The sequence below is a fragment of the Nomascus leucogenys genome, chromosome 13 (genome assembly GCF_006542625.1).
Source record: "Nomascus leucogenys isolate Asia chromosome 13, Asia_NLE_v1, whole genome shotgun sequence".
Classification (NCBI taxonomy): Eukaryota; Metazoa; Chordata; class Mammalia; order Primates; family Hylobatidae; genus Nomascus; species Nomascus leucogenys.
In genome coordinates, this window is record NC_044393.1 from 51,570,575 (window position 1) to 51,592,782 (window position 22,208).

A 22,208-nucleotide genomic window follows, 5' to 3' on the forward strand; every position below is an offset into this window, starting at 1 on the left:
TTGGTCTTGCCCTGGGATCAATTTCCTTTTTCTTACAAAAACATCCATGGTGATCTCCAGTAGCACATTTCCCTAACTCTGCATGTGTAGTCTTGACCACCTACACAGAGGAGCTTCAGCAGGACAGTGGCAGGTGGGGCTTGGATCCCAATCCGGGACCCTTTGAGTGTTTCCTTCCAGCACAAGATGTGTCTTCAAGATAGTTCCAGTGGGTAATTAATTCCAGTAAGGCCTGGAGCCAAAAACAGACAGGTTTCAGACACAGTGCTGCAAAAGCACTCAAGGTTATTATTTTTGTATTGTAAGTAGGATTCTATGCAGATTATATTTACTTAGAAAAATTTATCTTCACAAATATGGAGCTAGACTTAGAATGAATATTGGTCTTTGGAGGTCTGTAGTCTCGGTGTGTAGACTATAATAGAAAGAGAAACAACACCTACCTAAATGGGACTTTTAAAATAACATTCTCCCTGATTGTCACAGGAAGACCAGACAGAGGTTTAGAGGTTGGCAGTTACACCTCTTCAGCACCTCAGTCCATGTCACATTTCTAAGCAGGCATGCCCTGGCCACCTCTGTAGACCTGGAGGCCATACCATCTTCCATAGCAGCAGATATCTCCGTATTTTGAGGCACTGAACATTTGTTCTCACATCCTATGTGTGGTGTCATTCATCTTTGCTTTTCCTCAACTCTGGTATACAAGTATCTTGTTTGATGTGTGACATTTTACAAATTATGAGACAATTGCTTCTGTATTATTTTTGTAGCTGAATTCTGCATTGCTATTTTATAATTTTGACTTTATTGCTGTGAAGCATGTTTTGCTTTTCATTTCTAAAAGGGAACTCAACTATAAATGTTCCAAAAATTGACTAGTACTATTTTTAATCTGATATTATGCAAAGGTAGGACACTAGGAAATAATAAAAAATTGTCCTAAGTTTAGTGAGACTAATGACTGGGAGATGGGGACATAAAAGTTATGGCCTTTTATATTACTTTCAAGTTTTGGGTGAGGAGCAAAATTCACGGGTCTTTCATGCCACAAAATGAAACGGCTGGTTTACAATTGACCTTTTGAGTCATCCTGTGACCAATTTTTCCTCATTATCACAGCCAACGGGGTCAGGACTTGTGTTGCTGGCAGCCTGCTTTGTCCTGCAAACAGACACACAGTGGTGGGCTCATATAGGAGAGCACAGAGAAGGAGGAAAGGGGTGGATTTAAGCCTTTTCTTCCTGGTGACAGTCGTTCTATGCTTTCAGGCTTGTAAATCCTCAACTCATGTGACACCATGACTCACTGTTCTTTCTTGACAAGTTCTGGTTATGTTGTGCTTTATCTCTTGGATGTGGGACTTTGGAAGTTGTCATGTGGAATATATTTACTTGGCTCTCATTATATACTAGGTTTAGTTGCACAATGACTATATTGACCACTGTGTGTGTGTGTGTGTGTGTGTGTGTGTGTGTGTGTGTGAAATAGAACATTCTGTATAAATGTTGTTTGCATTGTTTCTGATTGGTTTCAGAATCAAATATTCCAAATAGGAAGTACCATCCCTAGAAATAGCTTCAACCTTAACATTTACTGTTTATTTTACTTTATTTTTAGACAGAGTCTTGCTCTATCACCCAGGCTAGAGTATAGTGGCATGATCTGGGCTCACTCCAACTTCCACCTCCTGGGTTCAAGTGATCCTCCCACCTCAACCTCCTGAGTAGCTGGGACTACAGGCACGTGCCACCACACTTGGCTAATCTTTTGTATTTTTTGTAGAAATGGGGACTTGCCATGTTGCCCAGGCTGGTGTTGAACTCCTGAGGTCAAGTGATCTGCCTGTCTTGGCTTCCCAAAGTGCTGGGGATACAGGTGTGAGCCACTGTGCCCAGCCAGAAGCCTTACTGTTTAAATAAGTGAAGATAGTGTTGTATTTGAGATCAATTCCCCTCTGGAAAACTGAGGTTCTGAAAGTGTTCTGTTTTCTTGCTTGCTTTGACCTGCAATGTGTGTGTGCAGGTGATTCCCCTAAACTCTTCTGTGATTCCCAGTTTCTTCAATAGTATGTAATAATACAGTCATCAAACACAACTTTGGAAATGTTTGTTCAAGCAAGATAGTTGCTTACAATTATGATTAATTTCTTTTTTACAGTTTCTCTACCCACATGTTGAAAGTCATCCTCTTCCAGAGAACCGTCTGTTACTGATTTCAGAAGAGAAATGTAAGTGTATCTTTAGGTGGAATATGGGAATTTCATGAATGGCATATCGTCTCCTAGTGTGGGACATGATTGAATCTTCTAGATATCCACCTGCCATTGCCGAGGGTCCACTGAGCTTTGATGTCCATATGAGACCTGGAATTCCTTGGGAAGGGCTTTTCCTTTGGCCCCCAAGTATGTTCCCTTTGGCTCTGTTCAGTTTTCTCATCCTGGGAATGATGGGCTCTTGCATACATGGATCTGCAATTTTGTCCCATGGTAGAATGTTTGTAGAACAGTTGCACATCATTTTTGTCATTTTTAGTTCATCCGTCTTTTGGATGTCTGTCATAGTGGATAACTAGAATATGGAGATGCTTAGATGGAGAGAGGGGAAGGTTTTAGTAGCTAGAAGAATCCCATGGCAGAACTTGAGAAGACCTATGAACCTAATTCAGGTAGAGGCAAATAAGTTTAGGACATAAAAGGTTATGTCCTTCCATGATGATTTCAAGTTAGGAGAGAGAGAGGAAGGACAAAATTTACTGGTGGAGCTTTTCTGGTAAGCTGTCTTTTGCATTACAAGATGAAACTGCTGGTTTATAGTTGGAAGGACAGGCTTGAGGGGTAAGGCTTTGTTCAGTCTCTAAGCTCTTGCTCAGTTGTGTAACTAGGACCAGCAGAAGGTAAATATGGCTGAATTCAAATTGTTACTGATAGAAAGGGACCATCTACACAGATTGTCTTTAGTGTTCAGGGTTTTGTTCATATGAAATTGGCCTCTATTAAAATGCTTCCCCAAAATGTCTTGCATAATGAGTTTTCTATCTGGTATGTTCATACAAACAAGTGTTTGGTATTTGGGAATTGAAGAATAAACTCTGCTAAGTAAGCCCTTGTTATCCCTATACAACACTGATGGTACAGGGGAGTCAGTACTTGCTGAGGGAACCCAGGGAAGCAGGAGGGCTAAATGCTTCATGTATTGTTGATATTGAGGAGCAGAATAAATGCAGGACTTGAAATTAACTGTAAAGGGAGGATGGAGAAAAATGGGTTTTAAAGTTTTTGGACCTCTATTGTGAGATTACAGTTTGTGATAGTGTTGTTTTTGTGGTCAGTTGTTCAATCTGCATTGCTTTTATAACAATGTTTTTACAAGTGTTAGGCAAAAATAGTACTCATATATTTCCTTAAGGTTAAATTATCTTTCTTTGTTTTTCTTTTAAAGATATTGAACAATTTCGTATCCATGTCGCCCAAGAAGATGGAAATAGAGTGGTAAAGATTTGAAATTCTTTTCACTTCATAGTTTTTTTTTTCCACAAAGAACTACATTACTAGACTGCTAAAGATAAATTAATGTTACTGATATGTAATGTTTTCTTTATTTGATGACTTTTGAAGTATAGACTTGCTGTTTTAATGTGTGAAATGATACAAATATATATAAAGTTAATTATCCCCTTTTTCTGTACCTCAACCCTCAATCCCAATATCCTGAGGTAGCTAATAACAGCCTGTGTGTCTTTCCACAGCTTTTACCTTGCTTGTCCAAACCTATGCAAGGTTAGATGCACATATGTGGGGATTCGATTGTTTTTACTGAAGTAGAATCATAATACATACATTTACCTGCTGCTTTTGTGTTTGCTTTTTGCTTAGCAGGTAAAAAGATCAGGAGTATCCCTATGGGTTACTAAAATAGAGATATAACTAATTGGTTATTTACTCTAATTTTTATATGTACATATATGCATATCATGGGATCATACCATATATTTATACCATATATACAATCATACTATGTATCATGCCATATATGGGTTTCATAGAGTATAATTTTTTTTTGCTTGTTTTCCACATGTACCTTTTTTTTAAATCTCTTTTGTTCACAACGTGGTATGTATCATACTTTTTTCCACACTAATACTAATCTCCTACCCCCACCTCTGACCCACCCAGGGGTTTATTATTCACTTCTTACTCAGCTTTGTGGAATTACCTACAAGTAAACTAGAATAGCTCCAATTCAGTCTCTTTAGAAGTAGTCCCTGGTGTGGATAGACATTCATTAAATTGCCAGTTTTTTGTTTTTACTTTTGAATTATAAATCATCTTAAACTTTTTTTTTCCTATAGCCTTATGTATTGGTACATACATTTCTTTGACCTAAATCCTCAGGGATGGATTGTTTGATGGGTACATGCATTTAATAAATTCCAACAGATTTTTCCAGATTGCTTTCCAAAAAAACTTCTAACAATTGATAGTTTTAGAAGCAAAATTTAAGAGTACATGTTTCCTAAATTCATATCACAAAAAGGTATATTTACCTTTTAAAAAATTTCCAATTGGATGAGTCTAAGTTGATAGCATATTATCTTAGTCTGTATCTCCCTTAATATTAATGCATTTCAGCATCTTCTCCTAAGCTTACTGGCTATTTGATTTGCTTTTTTGAAAATTGTTTAGTTGTATCCTTATCTATTTTTCTACTGGCTTGTCTTTTTCTTGATAATTTGTATAGGATCTTAGTATGTTATTGATATTAAAAATGATTTTCTTCAATATTTAGTCTGCATCAAAATTGTCTCTGAAGATGTTAACGTTTCTCTGAAGATTTTAAAGTTAAATGAACAAATTGAAACAGAAAATGGAATTTATCAATTGTGTATCAGCTATTAAAAGCCTCAAATCAAGAAGCCTGGCTGGAAAATTGCCAGGAGAAAGTATGTCACTGGAGCTCTGGGCTACCATTGTCCCGCAGGGGCTAAGTGGATGGGAGCACAAGGACAGACAGGGCCAGGAGTCAGAAGAGGGTCAAGCCCAAGAGGAAAGATCAAGGCTGAATCCCAAAGCCAGTGATGAGAATTTAGAAGAGAAATAAATAAGCAAGTTGGGGTCAAGAACTGGGAATGAGCATAGATGGTCCTCTTCCAGAGAACCGTCTGTTACTGATTTCAGAAGAGAAATGTAAGTGTATCTTTAGGTGGAATATGGGAATTTCATGAATGGCATATCATCTCCTAGTGTGGGACATGATTGAATCTTCTAGATATCCACCTGCCATTGCCGAGGGTCCACTGAGCTTTGATGTCCATATGAGACCTGGAATTCCTTGGGAAGGGCTTTTCCTTTGGCCCCCAAGTGTGTTCCCTTTGGCTCTGTTCAGTTTTCTCATCCTGGGAATGATGGGCTCTTGCATACATGGATCTGCAATTTTGTCCCATGGTAGAATGTTTGTAGAACAGTTGCACAGATCATTTTTGTCATTTTTAGTTCATCCGTCTTTTGGATGTCTGTCATAGTGGATAACTAGAATATGGAGACTGGCTGGTTAGAAGAGGGCTTGAGAGCAAAAAGGGAGAGGCAGACAGACACACACTGGGAAGAGTGATGGAGGGGACACCTGTCAGCAGCCCAGAAAAGATTCAGCCATTCAGGATGGTGCAGCTTCAGCATTGCTTAATTTACATGTGTTCTTCCGAGAAGTACTTCTGCCTTCATTCTTAAAGGCTTAGATGACAGCTTCATACAGCATAAGTATAATACCATCTCTATCATGCAGGGATGTTGCAAAGAATATGCACATATTCTTTGCAACATCCCTGCATGATAGAGATGGTATTAGGCTTGTCCCTATTTTTACAGAGAAGACAGCAACCAAGACTCACAGAGGTGAGGTGATTCTAGAGAGGAACAAAATTGAGATTTGGACCTGGGTATGCCACAATCTGCCATTCATTTTCTTGTTAGTACATACCTTTACCTGGAACGGTTCTCAGATCTACTCCAACTCAACAAATTTCAGAAAAATGATTGTCCAAGGTTTAGAGACAGACAGGTCCTCTTGGATCTTCTCTCTGGCATCACTTTCCTCTTGTCTAAATATAATGGACAGTGTAAGCAGGAAATACTGGTTTACAACTCTTTGTGCCACATGGCGCCCCTCAAGTTGCTAGTTACCATGGGTGGAGAAATCCCTATTAGGATTAGGGAGGGTTTAGGCATGAATATGGACCATTCTGGTGTTTCCTTTTTTCCTCATTTCTTCTACCCTAACCGGTCTTTATTCTTTACTCATCTATCTCAATGTAGATTACTTTTGCTTAATAAGCACTTTGAGGAAAGTTAATTCTTAACTGCTTCTGTTAAATTATTTTGAGGACAGCTGATGCACTGAAAGGGCACTGGGAGGATTCCAGGACATGGATTCCAGACCTTGCAGAACTAACTATGCAGCCTAATCTAACTGCTCAGGGCCTCAGTTTTCTTACCTGTTAAGGGGTTGAATTGGATGGTTTCTAGAATCTCCTGATTTTAAAGTTTCATAGTTCTGACTTTGTTACTTAGTAAACAAATATTTCATACTTACAATATCTTTGACAATTTACTATTGCACACTTTATTTCATTTTCTGCCTTTGTTTTTTTGTTTTGTTTTGTTTTGTTTTTTATTTTTTTTGAGATGGACTCTTGCTCTGTCACTCAGGCTGGAGTGCAGTGGTGGGATCTCAGCTCACTGTAACCTCCGCCTCTTGGGTTCAAGCGATTCTCCTGCCTCCGCCTCCCGATTAGCTGGGATTACAGGCATGCACCACCATGCCTGGCAAATTTTTGTATTTTTTTTAGTAGGGATGGGGTTTCACTATGTTAGCCAGGCTGGTCTTGAACTCCTGACCTCAGGTGATCCACCTACCTTGGCCTCCCAAAGTACTGGGATTACAGGCATGAGCCACCATGCCTGGCCCATTTTCCGCCTTCCAAACAAACATTCCTTGAGCACTGCTACATGCTAGAAACAATCAATGCATTGGTAATAGAAACATGTTGTAGAAGAGTGCGTACTCACTGGGGAAGGCGTATAGCATTAATTAAAATGTAATTGTCAAAGAAGCGTGCCAATGCACCATAGGAAAACAGGTGAGGATGATACTACATCTTGGGGATGTGAGGGAAGGCTTTGTGTAGAACACAATGTGTAAGTCAGGTCTTGAAGAATGAGTAGTTAAGTATTGCTGAGAGATGGGCAATATCATCATACTCATCATGGAAGACATAAAGGTGAGAGGCATGCCCAAAGTTGCATGGTTGGTTTATGGCCAAATTGGGGTCATTGCCTACTACTTTCCACTGTCAGGCCTGAGTTTTTCCTTGGCATCACAGCCTCTCTCTTTGGTAGTGGAGGGCTTTTGTCTGCAGAGGCTTGACTTAAGAGAGTTAGGTACAGAACAGTAAGTTCCGAATCTTCTATTAATGCAGCTATTGATTTGTGGGAGGTGTGGTGTTGTCTTCAACAGCTTCAGCCTGTCTGCTAAACTAAGAGCAAGAATAAAATCATATATTATACATGGGAAGAAGAGGAGGCAATGAAATGATGTCTTAAAACATTTCTGGAAAGACTGTGTGTGCTAGGGGTGGGGAGCTTCTAACAGTGAACTGTGGAAATATTTATATGTATCATAAAGATAGACATGGAAAATAATTATGAATTCCAGATATGTTCTCCTTTAAAAGTTATTCTTACTTTTTTTTTGCATTTTTAGGTGATTAAAAATTCTGGCCATCTCCCAAGAGACAGAATAGCTGAGGATTTCGTTTGGGCTCAGTGGGATACGTCAGAACAGAGATTATACTACATTGACCTGAAGGTAAAAAAACTAGTTCATGGGCACTCCTTTTTTTTTTTTTTTTTTTTACAAACATATTAATTTTTTTGGAGACAGGGTCTTGCTCTCTTGCTGATGCTGGAGTGCAGTGGTGTGATCATAGCTCACTGCAGCCTTGAACTCCTGGGCTCAAGTGATCCACCTGCCTCAGGCTCCTAAAACATGGAGTACAGGCATGAGCCATAGTGCTTGGCCCCAGCACTCTTTTTTATAAGAACAATTTGATTTTGACATTATTATTACTGCAGTTCACTAATCACTACATTTTCATTGATGGAAATAGTCAGTGAAGTTTTATTAAACACAATGAAAAGATTTTTATTATTGTTTGCTTCTTGACTGCTTCCTTTTCTTTTTTTCCTGGTTTTTTAATATGCCATTCTGTTTTCTCTTTTAGAAATCAAGGAGTATCTTAAAATGTATCCAGTTTTATGCTGATGAGAGCTATAACTTAATGGTAAGTCCAGAAAATGATCACACTACAGGAAAGTTTATGATACATTACTCTCTTTTTTTTTTTTTTTTGAGATGGAGTCTCACTCTGTCGCACACGCTGGAGTGCAGTGGTGTGATCTCGGCTCACTGCAAGCTCTGCCTCCTGGGTTCACGCCATTCTCCTGCCTCAGCCTCCTGAGTAGCTGGGACTACAGGCACCTGCCACCACGACCAGCTAATTTTTTTGTAGAGGCAGGGCTTCACTGTATTAGCCAGGATGGTCTCGATCTCCTTACCTCGTGATCCACTTGCCTCGGCCTCCCAAAGTGCTGGGATTACAGGCATGAGCCACTGCGCCCAGCCGATACATTACTCTCTTTTAAGAGAATTGTTATCATAAGCAGCGCTTTAGCATTCTGCATGGTTGTGTTAGTCACTCGTATGAGCAAGTAAAATTAGTTCTTGCCACCTCCAGGTTTCCACTCTATAACAAATCCAGTTAATGTAGGACATTAGAAGAACACACACCAGAAATGTCCAGTAACTGAATGCTTCACATCAAAGAAAAACGTGTGAGTGGGGATTAGTAGAAGGCATTAGGTTGGCGCAAAAGTAATTGTGGTTTCTAATCATTTAAAAGTAATGGCAAGAACTGCAGTTACTTTTGCATCAACCTAATAATTGATGGGGTCTGTAAGAGATAGCTTTAAGGGGTTATAAGTTACTTGATCCAAAAGGACTTGTGAGGATGGTGGATTTGAGAATAAAGAGACAAGTCAATGAGAGGGTATAGTTTAACCAAAATCTAGCATTACCCCTGAAAAAGCTATTTGGAATGTTAGCATTGTGTTGTATCAGTGGAATAAAAACTTCTGAAAATAGGAAAATTTCAATTTAAGAACTTGAATTTTTTAAAAAAAGATTTTAAAAAAGTTAGAATTCTGGTGAAGGGTTCTTAATATCTTTGTGATGAACAATATGGTGGTTTTTAATTTTTTTTTAAGACAGAGTCTCACTCTGTTGCCCAGGCTGGAGTGCAGTGGCTTGATCTCTCCTCACTGCAACCTCTGCCTCCTGAATTCAAGCAATTCTCCTGCCTCAGCCTCCCTAGTAGCTGGGATTACAGGCACCTGTCACCATGACCAGCTGATTTTTATATTTTAGTAGAGATGGGGTTTCACCATGTTGGCCAGGCTGGTCTCGAACTTCTGACCTCAAGCAATCGACCTGCCTTTGCCTCCCAAAGTTCTGGAATTACAGGCGTGAGCCACCATGCTGGCCTATTCTTCTTGAGTAGGACTAATGTTGCTATCTAATAAAGATTGTTATGCCATTGCAAGAATTGCACTTACCCCCCTGCCCTCTGCTCTCCTTCTAATGACACCCAGTCCTTCCTTCCTTACTCAGTCATCTGTGTCTTGTAAAAGATGGTTGCTTCCAATTGGCCTATTGTACAACCTGTTTTTGATATTCAAATCTAAGACAAAGTTTGTCAAGCATTAGCCCTTAAAGAAATAAATAAACATCAAGCTCATGATTATATGTAAATTCCAGAGTATTTTCAATGGACTTTCTGTGGAATGGATTTGGAGTATAATAACCTCTGAAGACAATGATGGTTAAATATCATTATTAGGCAAGCATAATATTTTTCTGGTTTACTTGGGCTTGCTCTGGTTTTCAGAACTGTCATCACTTACTGTCATTTTGGGTTCATTTTCTTCTGATTTTTTTTGACAGTTTGAAGTACCCTTGGACATATCATTAAGCAACTCAGGATTTAAGTAAGTTATTCATAGGTTGTTACTAATTTTTATAGATGCTTGTGGGCAAAATGATTATATTTATTCCTACATTATACTATGCAGATAAAAAGAGAGTTTGATATTCTGTGTGTGCATCTATTTTTGTATTCCCATTCTTCATAGCAAATAAAAACAACTTTATCAAACATGAACCCAGGATTTTACATATAAGGTCAATTGTATTGCTTTTCTTAGCCATTTATTTCTGTAGTGCATCTCCATTTATTTTGGTGTATGGATATACCCTTCTCCCTGCAATTAAATAGAGGGATTCAATGGGTCAGAGAGCTACATTGAGAATCAAACATCAAAACCCTTTTTGTTGCCATCAAAGAGGATGTCACAGGTCAATCCACTTGTAGTTCAGCTGAATTAATTTTTTTTTCTGTTTTCCTTTTTACACAAAAGACAAGGTTTTTTTTCCTTTTCCCACTCTACTTTACATGTAGCGGGAACATGAGATGCTTCTGAAAAAATAAGCATAAGGCCATCAATATGTAGAAGACATGAAAATCTTCCTAAATTAGAGTAATGATAATCCTGAACTGTTAAGTATTTCACTAGCTTTATTTCATCATATATGAACATTTAGCTGTGCTTACTTTGAAACTAGTATGTGCATTACTCTATATCAGAGAAGTTATAAAAATGTAAGATGAAGGTAATATTTTTTCCTTGTTATCAGGCTGATGCCATTTATATACCATGTATTTTGAAAAAACTACAGAATTTATTAACCAAAAAAAAGTTATCTACTTATATTTCTCAGGAACGTGTTTCTACTTCTGTGGGTATATTATTTAGTAGTTACTCACATCCTTTATGAAGGGATGTATTTTTAAATGCATTCAATAATTTATCATTCTTTATGTTCTTAGACTTGTCAACTTTGGATGTGATTATCATCAAGACCAAGATAAATTTTCCAAACACCTGACTCTGTGTGTTTTTACCAACCATACAGGTAAACTAGGGTTGTATTTATCAATTTATTCAACTGTACTTGAGTTCTAGACACAATTTACTCATTGTTTAGCTATATGGAGTCTGAAAGTAGAACAGAGCTACATTTTTATGTTGGTGATCATATGGATTGTCATATATCAAATCATCTTCATTAATTTTAAATATACGCTGTCTGTATTGAGGAAGCCACAATTATTCTTAACAGCAGAGTTATTCTTCTAGTAGTTATTATTTGTATGGTTCTAACAGAGAAAATGGATTTGTATTTAACCAATCTACATTTTCTCACCTGCTTCATCTTTTAACAAATGGCAAACAGCGATGGCTATGCTTTCTCTGTCAGGCTTACTGATATGTTTGGTTCTAAACTTATGTACCTGGCTTTAAGAGCCATGCTGCAGCCTACCGATGTAACAATCAGAGCTTAACATAAAGTTATTAATGTGAAATATTTTGTTCCTTAATCCAGTTTTTATAGATAGAAAAAATGGAGAGGGTAAAGAAAAATACCTAAAGGTGAGAGAAGATGAATATGATTACATTCAATAAATCTGGTGAAAAACTGCTCATTAACCTTAATAATCATCTAAATAATCAGCTCTGATAACTACATGTAATAGCCATTTTTAATATCCCAACTTTAATGGACATTTACTACTTGAGTTAAGTAGCATTTGGACTAAAATTGTATTCCTTTAAAGCCAAATTATTGTGGGATATTCACCCATTAGGCCAACATTTATTGAGGACTTACTGTTTGCTAGGTGTTGGGGATATGATAAGTAAAACTGCCCTAATCTTTATTAGTGTAAAGGTTACTATTTGGCACAGATTTTAGACATTACATAAGTGCGCACTTAGTATTTAAATAGAATCATATTATGAATGAGCATTATAGGAAGTCATGAAAACTTATGATGGAGGTTTAATAGAAGATATTAGTATCTTCAACCATGTTCTAGTTCAGCCAGTCCATCCTTGTTTCTGCCTCCCTCCAAGATATTCCATCCCATTCCATTCTTAGTCCTGAAAATGGCCCCCTTTCCCACTTCACTCTTGCATAATCCATTCTTCTTTTTCCTGTCCATCCCAGGTATCCCTCAGTTGTACTCATCCCTTCATATACCAGTCCTAGGGAGCTCAAGGAGGTGGTATTTCAGTAGAGACTTGAAGGATATGTATGAACTAAGACCATGTCACTGAAGTAGAGTGAGTGAGAGAGAGAAAGCTGGAGAGGTAGGCAGGGGCCAGGCTATGTGGGACCTTGTGGATCGTGGGAGGATTTTAGACTTTATCCTAAGAGTGATGAGAAGTCATTGAAGGGAATTTTTTGTTACTATACAATTTATTTTGAGAATGCACAAGCTCGCTGTAAAGTTCAAAAATATAATGAACATCCATTTACCTTTTACTTATATAATCATATCATTTACAGTATTTGCTTTATCATTCTCACTATATATATATATCATTTTATTTTTTGACCAAGTCCATTCAAAAATAGGTTGCAGACATCATAACACCTAACCAGTAGGTAATTCAGTACCATACCTCCTTTGATTAAGGACATTCTTCTACATAATGTCTGTTCCCTTATTACTGAAATAAATTAATCACATTAATCAATAAACTTTAGTTTCTATTCAAATTTTCATAATTTCTTGAAAAATGTCATGTATGTGTATATATAAATAAATATGTATGTATATAACTTTTAAAATCAGGATTCCATCAAGATTCATGCTTTACATTTGGCTGTTTAAATCTTCATGGTCTGTTAATGTACAACAATTCTCATGTTCTACTCCCTGCCTTTCTTTTCTTTTCATTGACATATTGAAAAGTCCAGGCCATTTGTCTTGTGGAATGATCCACATTCTGGATTTATCCAATTGTTTACTTACATAGGCATTTAACTTTTTCCTCTATACATTTCCTGTAAATTGGAAGCTAAACACAACTGAGTAAAGGCACAGTTAGACATAAGCATTTTTCGTGAGAATGCTTCACAGGTGATGTTGTGAACTTCATTTTTATCAGATCAGGAGGCCTGTAATGTCAGGATATCCTACTGTTAGTAATGCTAAGTCTGGTCATTTGGTTAAGTGGTAACCACTGTATGTCTCCCTTGTGAAGGCATTTTAACCTCTGAATTAGTAATTTATAGGATGGTACTTTGTTACCATGTGACTATTCTATTCTCAGCTTTTCACCTGTCAGTTTTAGGATTCACTGATACTCCTTCACTGAAGCGTCTGTGCAGGCAGTAACATTAGATACATATTTTCAAAAGATTACTGTGGCTGCTGTATGGAGGGTGGATTGGGCCGGGTACAGTGGCTCACGCCTGTACTCCCAGAACTTTGGGAGGCCGAGGCAGGCAGATCACCTGAAGTCAGGAGTTCGTGAGCAGCCTGGCCAACATGGCGAAACCCCGTCTCTAGTAAAAATACAAAAAAATTAGCTGGGTGTGGTGGCACGTGCCTGTAGTCCCAGCTACTCAGGAGGCTGAGGCAGGAGAATCGCGTGAACCCAAGAGGCGGAGGTTGCAGTGAGCTGAGGTCACACCACTGCACTCCAGCATGAGCAGTAGAGCGAGACTCCGTCTTAAAAAAAAAAAAAGAAAGAAAAAAGATGGAGGATGAATTGGAGGAGGCAAGAGAAAAAGTGGGAAGATGAGCAGTTAAGTCTAGTCCTACGTTTGAAATAAGGGTGAACTAGGATGGGCAGTGCAGGTGGAAGGAACTAGACGGGTTCGGGATGCATTTTGGAGATGAAATTAAGATAATTTGCTCTAAATTAGAAGAATGGTTCTCAGGTTTCTGGCATCAGCAAATGAGTGAACAGTAGTGTCATTTACTGAGGTTATACGGGTTTTGGTGGAGCTTAGGAAGATTGTGAGTTTTGTTTTAGACATATTGACTAAAAGATCTGGAGCTTAGAGGAGGGGTCAGGACTGGCAATGAATAAATGTGGAAGTTGTTAGAATATAGCTGGCGCTTGAAGCCATAGGAGGGAGTATTTGGTCAGGAGGGAAGACACTTACGAATAAGATCTGGGGACATAAAAATATAAAGGTTAGGTGGAACATCCAAAGGAAAAGGAAAAAAGAATGTCTGGAGAGAGAGAAAGGGAAAACCAAAACAAGTATGGTATTGTAGTAGCTGAAGGCACAGGGTAGTTTCACAAAGAAATGACTGAATAGGTAGTGAGAGGTGGAGTCCACTGTGTCTGGTAGCATGAAGATTACTGTGAGCTGTTTGTGTTGTGGAAGTGAGGTGAAATCTTGACTATGCTGGGTTAAGTGGCATATGGGAATTGAAAAAAGTCATAGCAGCATGTGTAGACATGACAGAGGCAGCAGCTGGAAAGGGAAATAGGATTTAGGGAATATTTTAAGACAGTACGGACTCTAGGATGTTTGAATGCTCACAGCATATATTGAGTGGAGAGGAAACAGGATAATACATAGCAGAGAGGATAACTGGTACAGTGAATTTGCTTAGAAGGTGGGTTGGGATCTGGAGCTCACATGGAGGGAGCAGGGTGGGTTCTTCCCTGGTACTTTGCTTTATTTATTTATTTATTTATTTATTTATGAGGCGGAGTCCTGCTCTGCTCTGTTGCCTAGGCTGGAGTGCAGTGGAGCGATCTCAGCTCACTGCAACCTCCGCCTCCCGGGTTCAAGCGATTCTCTTGTCTCAGCCTTCCGAGCAGCTGGGATTACAGGCACACATCATCATGCCTAGCTAATTTTTTTTGTATTTTTAGTGGAGACGGAGTTTCGTCATGTTGGCCACGCTGGTCTCGAACTCCTGACCTCAGATGATCCACCCACCTCGGCTTCCCAAAGTGCTGGGATTACAGGCGTGAGCCACCGCGGCTGGCCCCTGGTACTTTGCTTTAAATCTATTGGATATGAACAATCATTTTGGCTTTAATCCAGTGCGGCTTTTTATTCCTTTTTCTATTTCCATAGGAATTTCTCATGACCATTACTAGCTGTAAGTTATAAATGAGGCTAGTTATGACATATTTAATAAAATGTTAGGTTTATCTGACATAAAATGTGGAAGAGTCTGTTTTTCCCCTTCTTGGCAGTGTGTGGAAGGGTAGAAAATAAGCTTCACTCTTCACAATCAGCTTTGAAAAAATAAAAAGAAAATAACTGTTTCAAATGAGATACTTCCAGATTTAAGATGAAACAAGCCAGATAAGCAACCTTTTGTTTTTTGACTAAGAAATTGTTCATTTGTTTCCTATATTACTCTTCAAAAGTGGTTTTTTTTTTTTTTTTTTTTTTTTTTACCTTTTTTGTTAAACAAAATCTATTCCAGCAAAATAGGATTGGAGAAGGAAGCAAAGAGTCTAATCTAAATGTGACTCCCTCTATACTAGAAAGCTGAATTCTTCACTGGCATGGAGGCCAGAAACTGTGGTTCATGAAAGGAATGCTGATGGACTTAGGCCCTTATACAAACTTATTTCAAGTATTTTCATTAATGATGATGATATAATAATATTTGACATTTTGCTATCACATTTTGGTCATCAGAAGCTATTTTGTCTTTTCAGCATTACTTTTTATATTCTTGAAAGCATTTGTCCTGAATTTCCCAGCACTAAGAAATAAAGACAGCTGTCTTCCAAGGAACTAGAGGTTACAATCTGGGTGATGGGTGTGCTCATGAGATTGGTGGTGGGCAAAAGTGCTGCTGCCACTGCTGCTGTCAGGCCACTTGTGTATTATTTAACATGAGTTTATATATATTTTTCTAATAAAAAGGATAAATCAGACTTTCTAAGCATTGAAAGCATATCTTACTATTTCCCTACCTAATAGTCAACTCTGAAGCTGTAGTGCTCTTGTGTGTTCTAAGTCAGTGGCTGTAATTCTTTCTTGTGCACCACCTACTGGGAGGGTAGTGAGTAGGGAAGTGTGTAAATTCTCCTTCCTATTCATATAACTGCAAGAGTTGCTCTTCACAAGTTCCCGATTAGGCCTATGTTTTAGCACTTTATAGAGCCTTTTAATAATTGCTCCAATAACATAATTTCCCTTGGAAAACTTTGTCCACAGTAGTTTTCATTGTCCAAATGGTTTCCCCAAGGCTAGCCAACATTGAGATATTATCTTCATCGTTGATGAATTTCATTAAACATCTCTGGATACACCCTTAAGAGCATGCTTCCCTAGCTTGTAAATAGCAGCAAGACTGTTATGGAATAATAATACCAGCTAATTTTTATAGCCAGATATAACTTCTTTGCAACTGACAATCTAACAATAACAATCTCTTTATACACAATATCTTGTTTAATTATCTCACAAGAACCCTGTGAAATAAGTTCTATATTTTCTTTATTTACAGATGAGGAAACAGAGGCTTAGATAATTTAATTAATTTGCCTGAGGCAATAGACTTAGTAAGCCAAAAGCAGAACTCACATCCAAATCTGCTGATTTCAAAAGTGGTTCTCAATCTGGGTTCACATTAGAATCATTTAGTGAGCTTTAAAAAATACAAATGCCTGAGTCTCACCCCCCAGAGATTCTGACTTAATTCTTCTGAGGTGGAACCTGGGCATCTGTGATCCCAAGTAAGTTTAATGTGTTGTCAGGGTTAAGAACGAGTGCTCTAGAGCTGTGTTGTCCAATATGGTAGCCAATAGCCACATGTGGCTGTTTGAATTTACATTAATTAAAATTAAAGAAAAAAATCCAGGGCTGACTAGAAGCAGCTAATGTGAGCCACTCTCACAGGGAAGAACAGAAGGGGCGAGTAAATGCAGCACCTTCAACTGAATCATCCAGATGTTCACATTGGGACTAATCGAGGAAACAACTTGACCCATGGAGAATGGCGAAAAGCAAGGCAGGATGACAGCCCACCTAGGAGTGACACAGAGCCAGGGGAACCTCCACCACCCAGGGAAGTGGTGAGTAAATCTACAACTCCAGGAACCCATGCTAGACTAAGAAGACAAGAGAGAAGATCCAAATAAACACAATTAGAAATGACAAATGGGATGTTACCACTGACCTCACAGAAATAAAAATAATCATCAGCAGCTACTAAGAACACCTCTATGTACACAAACTAGAAAACCTAGAAGAGACAGATAAATTCCTGGACACATACAGCCTCCCAAGGCTGAACCAGGAAGAAACTGATTCCCTGAACAGACCAATAATAAGCTCCCAAATTGAATCAGTAATACATAACCTACCAACTGGAAAAAGCTCAAGATCTGATGGATTCACAACTGAATTCTACCAGATGTACAAAGAAAAGCTGGTACCATTCCTACTGAAACCCTTTCAAAAAATTGAGGAGGATGGACTCTTCCCCAGTTAATTCTATGAGGCCAGCATCATCCTGATATTGAAAACCTGTCGGAGACATAAGAACAGAAGAAAACTTCAGGCCAATATCCTTGATGAACGCTGATGCAAAAATCATCAAAATACATGGAAACCAAATCCAATAACATATCAAAAAGCTAATCTACCACAGTCAAGTAGGTTTCATCCCTGGGAGGCAAGGTTGGCTCAACATATGCAAGTCAATAAATGTGATTCATCACATAAACAGAATTAAAGACAAAAACCACATGTTTATTTCAATAGATGCAGAAAAGGCTTTTGATAAAACTTAATACCGCTTCATGTTAAAAACTCTCAATAAACTAGGTATTGAAGGAAAACCTCAAAATAATAGCCATCTATGACAAACCCATAGCCAACATCGTACTGAATGAGCAAAAGCTGGTAGCATTTCCCTTGAAAACAGGCACAGCACAAGGATGTCCTCTCTCACCACTCCTATCCAACATAGTACTGGAAGTCCTAGCCAGAGCAATCAGGCAAGAGAGCATCCCAAATAGGAAGAGAGGAAGTCAGGCTATCCCTGTTTGCATGTGGCATGATTCTGTAGAAAACTCCATAGTCTCAGCCCAAAAGCTCCTTCAATTGATAAACAGCTTCAGCAAACTTCCAGGATACAAAATCAATGTACAGAAATCTCTAGCATTTCTTTACACCAACAAGAGTGAAGTCAAGAGCCAAATCAGAAAGGCAATCCCATTCACAATTGCCACAGAAAGAATAAAATACCTAGGAATACAGCTAACCAGGGAGGGGAGCCTAAAGATGTCTACAATGAGAATTACAAAACACTGCTCAAGGAAATCAGAAGTTACAAACAAATGGAAAAACATGCTCATGGATAGGAAGAATCAATATCATTAAAACGGCCATACTGCCCAAAGCAGTGTACAGATTCAATGCTATTCCTATCAAACTATCAATATTCTTCACATAACTAGAAAAAACTCTTAAAATTCATATGGAATCAAAAAAGCCTGAGTAGCCAAGGCACACCTAAGCAGAAAGAACAATGCTGGAGGTATCATGTTACCCATCTTCAAACTATACTACAGGGCTACAGTAACCAAAACAGTATGGTACTGTTACCAAAACAGGCACGTAGACCAATAGAACGGAATAGCAAACCCAGAAATAAGGCTGTACACCTATGACTACCTGATCTTCAACAAAGCTGACAAAAGCGATGGGGAAAAGACTCCCTACTCAATAAATGGTGTTGGGATAACTGGCTAGCCATATATAGAAATTGAAACTGGAACCCTTCCTTACAACATATACAAAAATCAACTCAAGATGGATTAAAGACTTAAATGTAAAACCCAAAATTTATAAAAATTTTGGAAGAAAACCTAGGCGATACCATCCTAGACATAGGAATGGGCAAATATTTCATAACAAAGACATCAAAAATAATCACAAAAGAAGCAAAAATTGACAAATGGGATCGAATTAAACTTAAGAGCTTCTGCACAGCAAAAGAAACTAATAGAGTAAACCAAATGACCTACAGAATTGGGAGAAAATATTTGCAAACTATGCATCTGACAAAGGCCTAGTATCCAGCGTCTACAAGTTACTTAAATTTATAAGACAAAAGCAACTCCATTAAAAAGTGGGCAAAGGACATCAACAGATACTTTACAAAAGAAGACATGGTGGCCAGCAAGCATATGAAAACTCAGTATCACTGAGGATTAGAGAAATGCAAGTAGAGATTACAATGAGCATCTCATACCAGTCAGAATGGCTATTATTAAAAAGTAAAAAACAAAACAAAAAAAACCACAAACCCACAGTTGCCGGCAAGGTTGCAGAGAGAAGGGAAGACTTATACACTGTTGATGAGAGTGTAAATTAGTTCTACCATTGCGGAAAGCAGTATGGCGATTACTCAAAGGCTAACAGCAGAACTACCATTGGATCCAGCAATCTGATTACTGGGTATATACCTAGAGGAATAAAAATCATTCTACCATAAAGACATATGTATGCAAATGTCAATTGCAGCATGATTCACGATAGCAAAGACATGGAATCAACCTAAATGCCCATCAGTGACAGATTGGGTAAAGAAAATGTGGTACATACATACCATGGAATACTGTGCAGCTATAAAAAAGAATGAGATCATGTCTTTTGTGGGAACGTGGATGGAGATGGAGGCTACTAATCCTTAGCAAACTAACGCAGGAACGGTAAAACGAAATACCTCATGTTCTCACTTATAGGTAGGAGCTAAATGATGAGAACTCATGAACACAAGGGAACAACAGACACTGGGGTCTTCTTGAGGGTGGAGGGTAGGAGGAGGGAGTGGAGCAGAAAAAATAGCTATTGAGTACCAGGCTTAATAGCTGGGTGATGAAATTATCTGTAAAAATAAACCCCTGTGATATGAGTTTACCTATATAACAAACCTTCACATCTACCCCTGAACCGAAAATAGAAGTTAAAAAACAATCCTGTAATCCCAGCTCTTTGGGAGGCCAAAGTAGGAAGATCACATGAGCCCAGGAGTTCAAGACCACCCTGGGCAACATAGACTTCATCATTTAAAAAAATAAAATAATTAGCTAGGCACGCCTGTAGTCCCAGCTATTTGGAAGGCTGAAGTGGGAGGATTGCTTAAGCCTGGGAGGTTAAGGCTACAGTGAGCCATGTTTGCACCACTGCATTCCAGCCTGGGCAACAGAGTGAGACTTTGTCTCAAATAAATAGTGCTTCAGTCATACTACCTACATTTTGAGTGTTCAAGGACTACATGTGGCTAGTTGCCACCATATTGGACTATACAGGTATATAACATTTCCATTGTCAAAGACAGGTCTGTTGGATAGCTTCACAGAGCCTGTGTACATACCATTTCAACTTACTGTGTCTTTTTTTCCCTTTGGGATTGGGTGGGGCAACTAAGTATGACCTAACAATTTGGAAATATTTGCTTATAAGTTTTGGATATGGTTCTTAGAATATGTAATTAGGTACATTCTACATCTCACTTTTTTTCAAAATGAGAAAAACATTCATTCTCTAAAGGATGGAGTGCAGATAATTTGCTAGAATGGAGGTTATGATCTATGTTGTCGTCATGTTCATTTCCCAGGATAGAATCCTAAAAGAATTACTGGGTGAACAGGTATGAATATATTTAACCCTCTGTGAAAGAATTTTTCTGAGATACTGTATTAGTTGACTCATTCACTACTATTTGAGAATTGTGTAAGAAGCACATGCTCCCTTGACAGTATTTCATTATCATTTAAAAAACTACTTCTAAAGGAAAATTATGGTGCCTTGTTTTAATTTTCATTTATTACTAGAGACTCTAAAGTCTGTCTTTTTTTTTAAGCAATTTAATTTCATGTTCCTTGTGATTATAGTATATAAAAGAATGGATAAACCAGTAGTTTCTTGCTGATAATGTTTACTGTATGAAAGCAGTCCAAGTGGTATATGAGACTTTTGTAACTCTTATAATTATTATTTTGTTTATACTTTAGTGATAGATTACTTTTATTCTCAGTGAGTCGTGAGTCAGCTGTAATTATAAAGAAAAGTTGTTATTGTGTGCTCAGTAACCATAACAGTCATTTTACATCTAATAGAATTGTTACCATGTTATCTGATGAAGTTATTTTTTTTGCTATTATGTGTTTAAGATAATTGCAATAAAATGTACTGCTGACAATACTTTGCAGTGTTAGATGTCATTAAAAAGTCACAATTGATAAATATTATAACAGAATGCTTATAAATGTCCTTAAATAGCCCTCTTAGGGGAAACTGACTTTTTTTCTACCATGATTCTTTGATAAAGAAACTAATGAAGGAAAGTAGAGGAAACATTGAAATCCACAGAAGTAGAGTAGCGATTAAATTCACACAGCTAGTCAACATTAGCTCTGGGGCTAGAACTCAGGTTTCCTGACTCCTTGTCAAGTTACTTTCTACCTGTCAATCTCCTATTTCAGTTAATCACATAAATGCATTAGAATAGACATATCTGTTTAAGTATATTGTCCTCAATTATATGTAGGTCACTGATGGACATTAGTCCATACAGCAGCAGCTGCTAGAGATAATGTACAGTTTCACGCATTGAGAGAGGTGGGGAAAGCTGAGGGTGTTCTGGAGTGATGGCGTAAGTGAAGGGGGTCAAGACTCACCTGGAAAGGCCACTGTATGCCAAGAGCTCTCCTTTGGCCTTGGGCCAATGCCTTCAGTGACTCAGTTATGGATGGATATGGACTCACATGCCACATTTATTTTCACTGACCCATAAGATAGATCACACTTTGCCTTTCAATCAAGATAAACTAGAGACTGGAAACTTTCTGTGAAATGAACACATTTTTGATAAACTGGTGTTCATAGCTGTTAGTAATATTTGGAAGGTGACAAGCTAGATAAGGAAGGACAATGCATGCTTACTAGGAGAATCTCATGAAGCTTTGGAAACTGTCTAGAACCCCAGTATTTCATATGCAGGAGTATATCTGTGTTCATTTTCCTGTCCTTCAGTAGCCTGCCACAATATGTTGCTTATAGTGTGCACTAAAAAATTACTGCTTTGAAATTTCTTAGCAACTGGTTAATAGACCACTTCTAGGACTTGGGAATAATCTATGAGGTGAGATGAGACAGGACATCTAAAGGAATAGAAGTAAGTTTAAGTGGTTTAGGAAACTTTATGATATAGATTCTGTGAAACTCTACTAAATATCCTTTTTC

At 38.1% G+C, this 22,208-nt stretch overlaps 1 protein-coding gene across 2 annotated transcripts in view; it reads left to right on the plus strand.

The window, feature by feature from the left end:
• GSAP (gamma-secretase activating protein) overlaps positions 1-22,208 on the plus strand; it is a 101,012-nt gene that overhangs the window by 32,179 nt on the left and 46,625 nt on the right. For both annotated transcript variants that reach the window (XM_030825353.1, XM_030825354.1), the window contains exons 7-12: positions 2,161-2,230; positions 3,441-3,490; positions 7,758-7,862; positions 8,278-8,337; positions 10,056-10,099; positions 10,999-11,084. In XM_030825353.1, the coding sequence (XP_030681213.1) occupies positions 2,161-2,230; positions 3,441-3,490; positions 7,758-7,862; positions 8,278-8,337; positions 10,056-10,099; positions 10,999-11,084 (415 nt within the window). The remainder of the gene's footprint in view (positions 1-2,160; positions 2,231-3,440; positions 3,491-7,757; positions 7,863-8,277; positions 8,338-10,055; positions 10,100-10,998; positions 11,085-22,208) is intronic.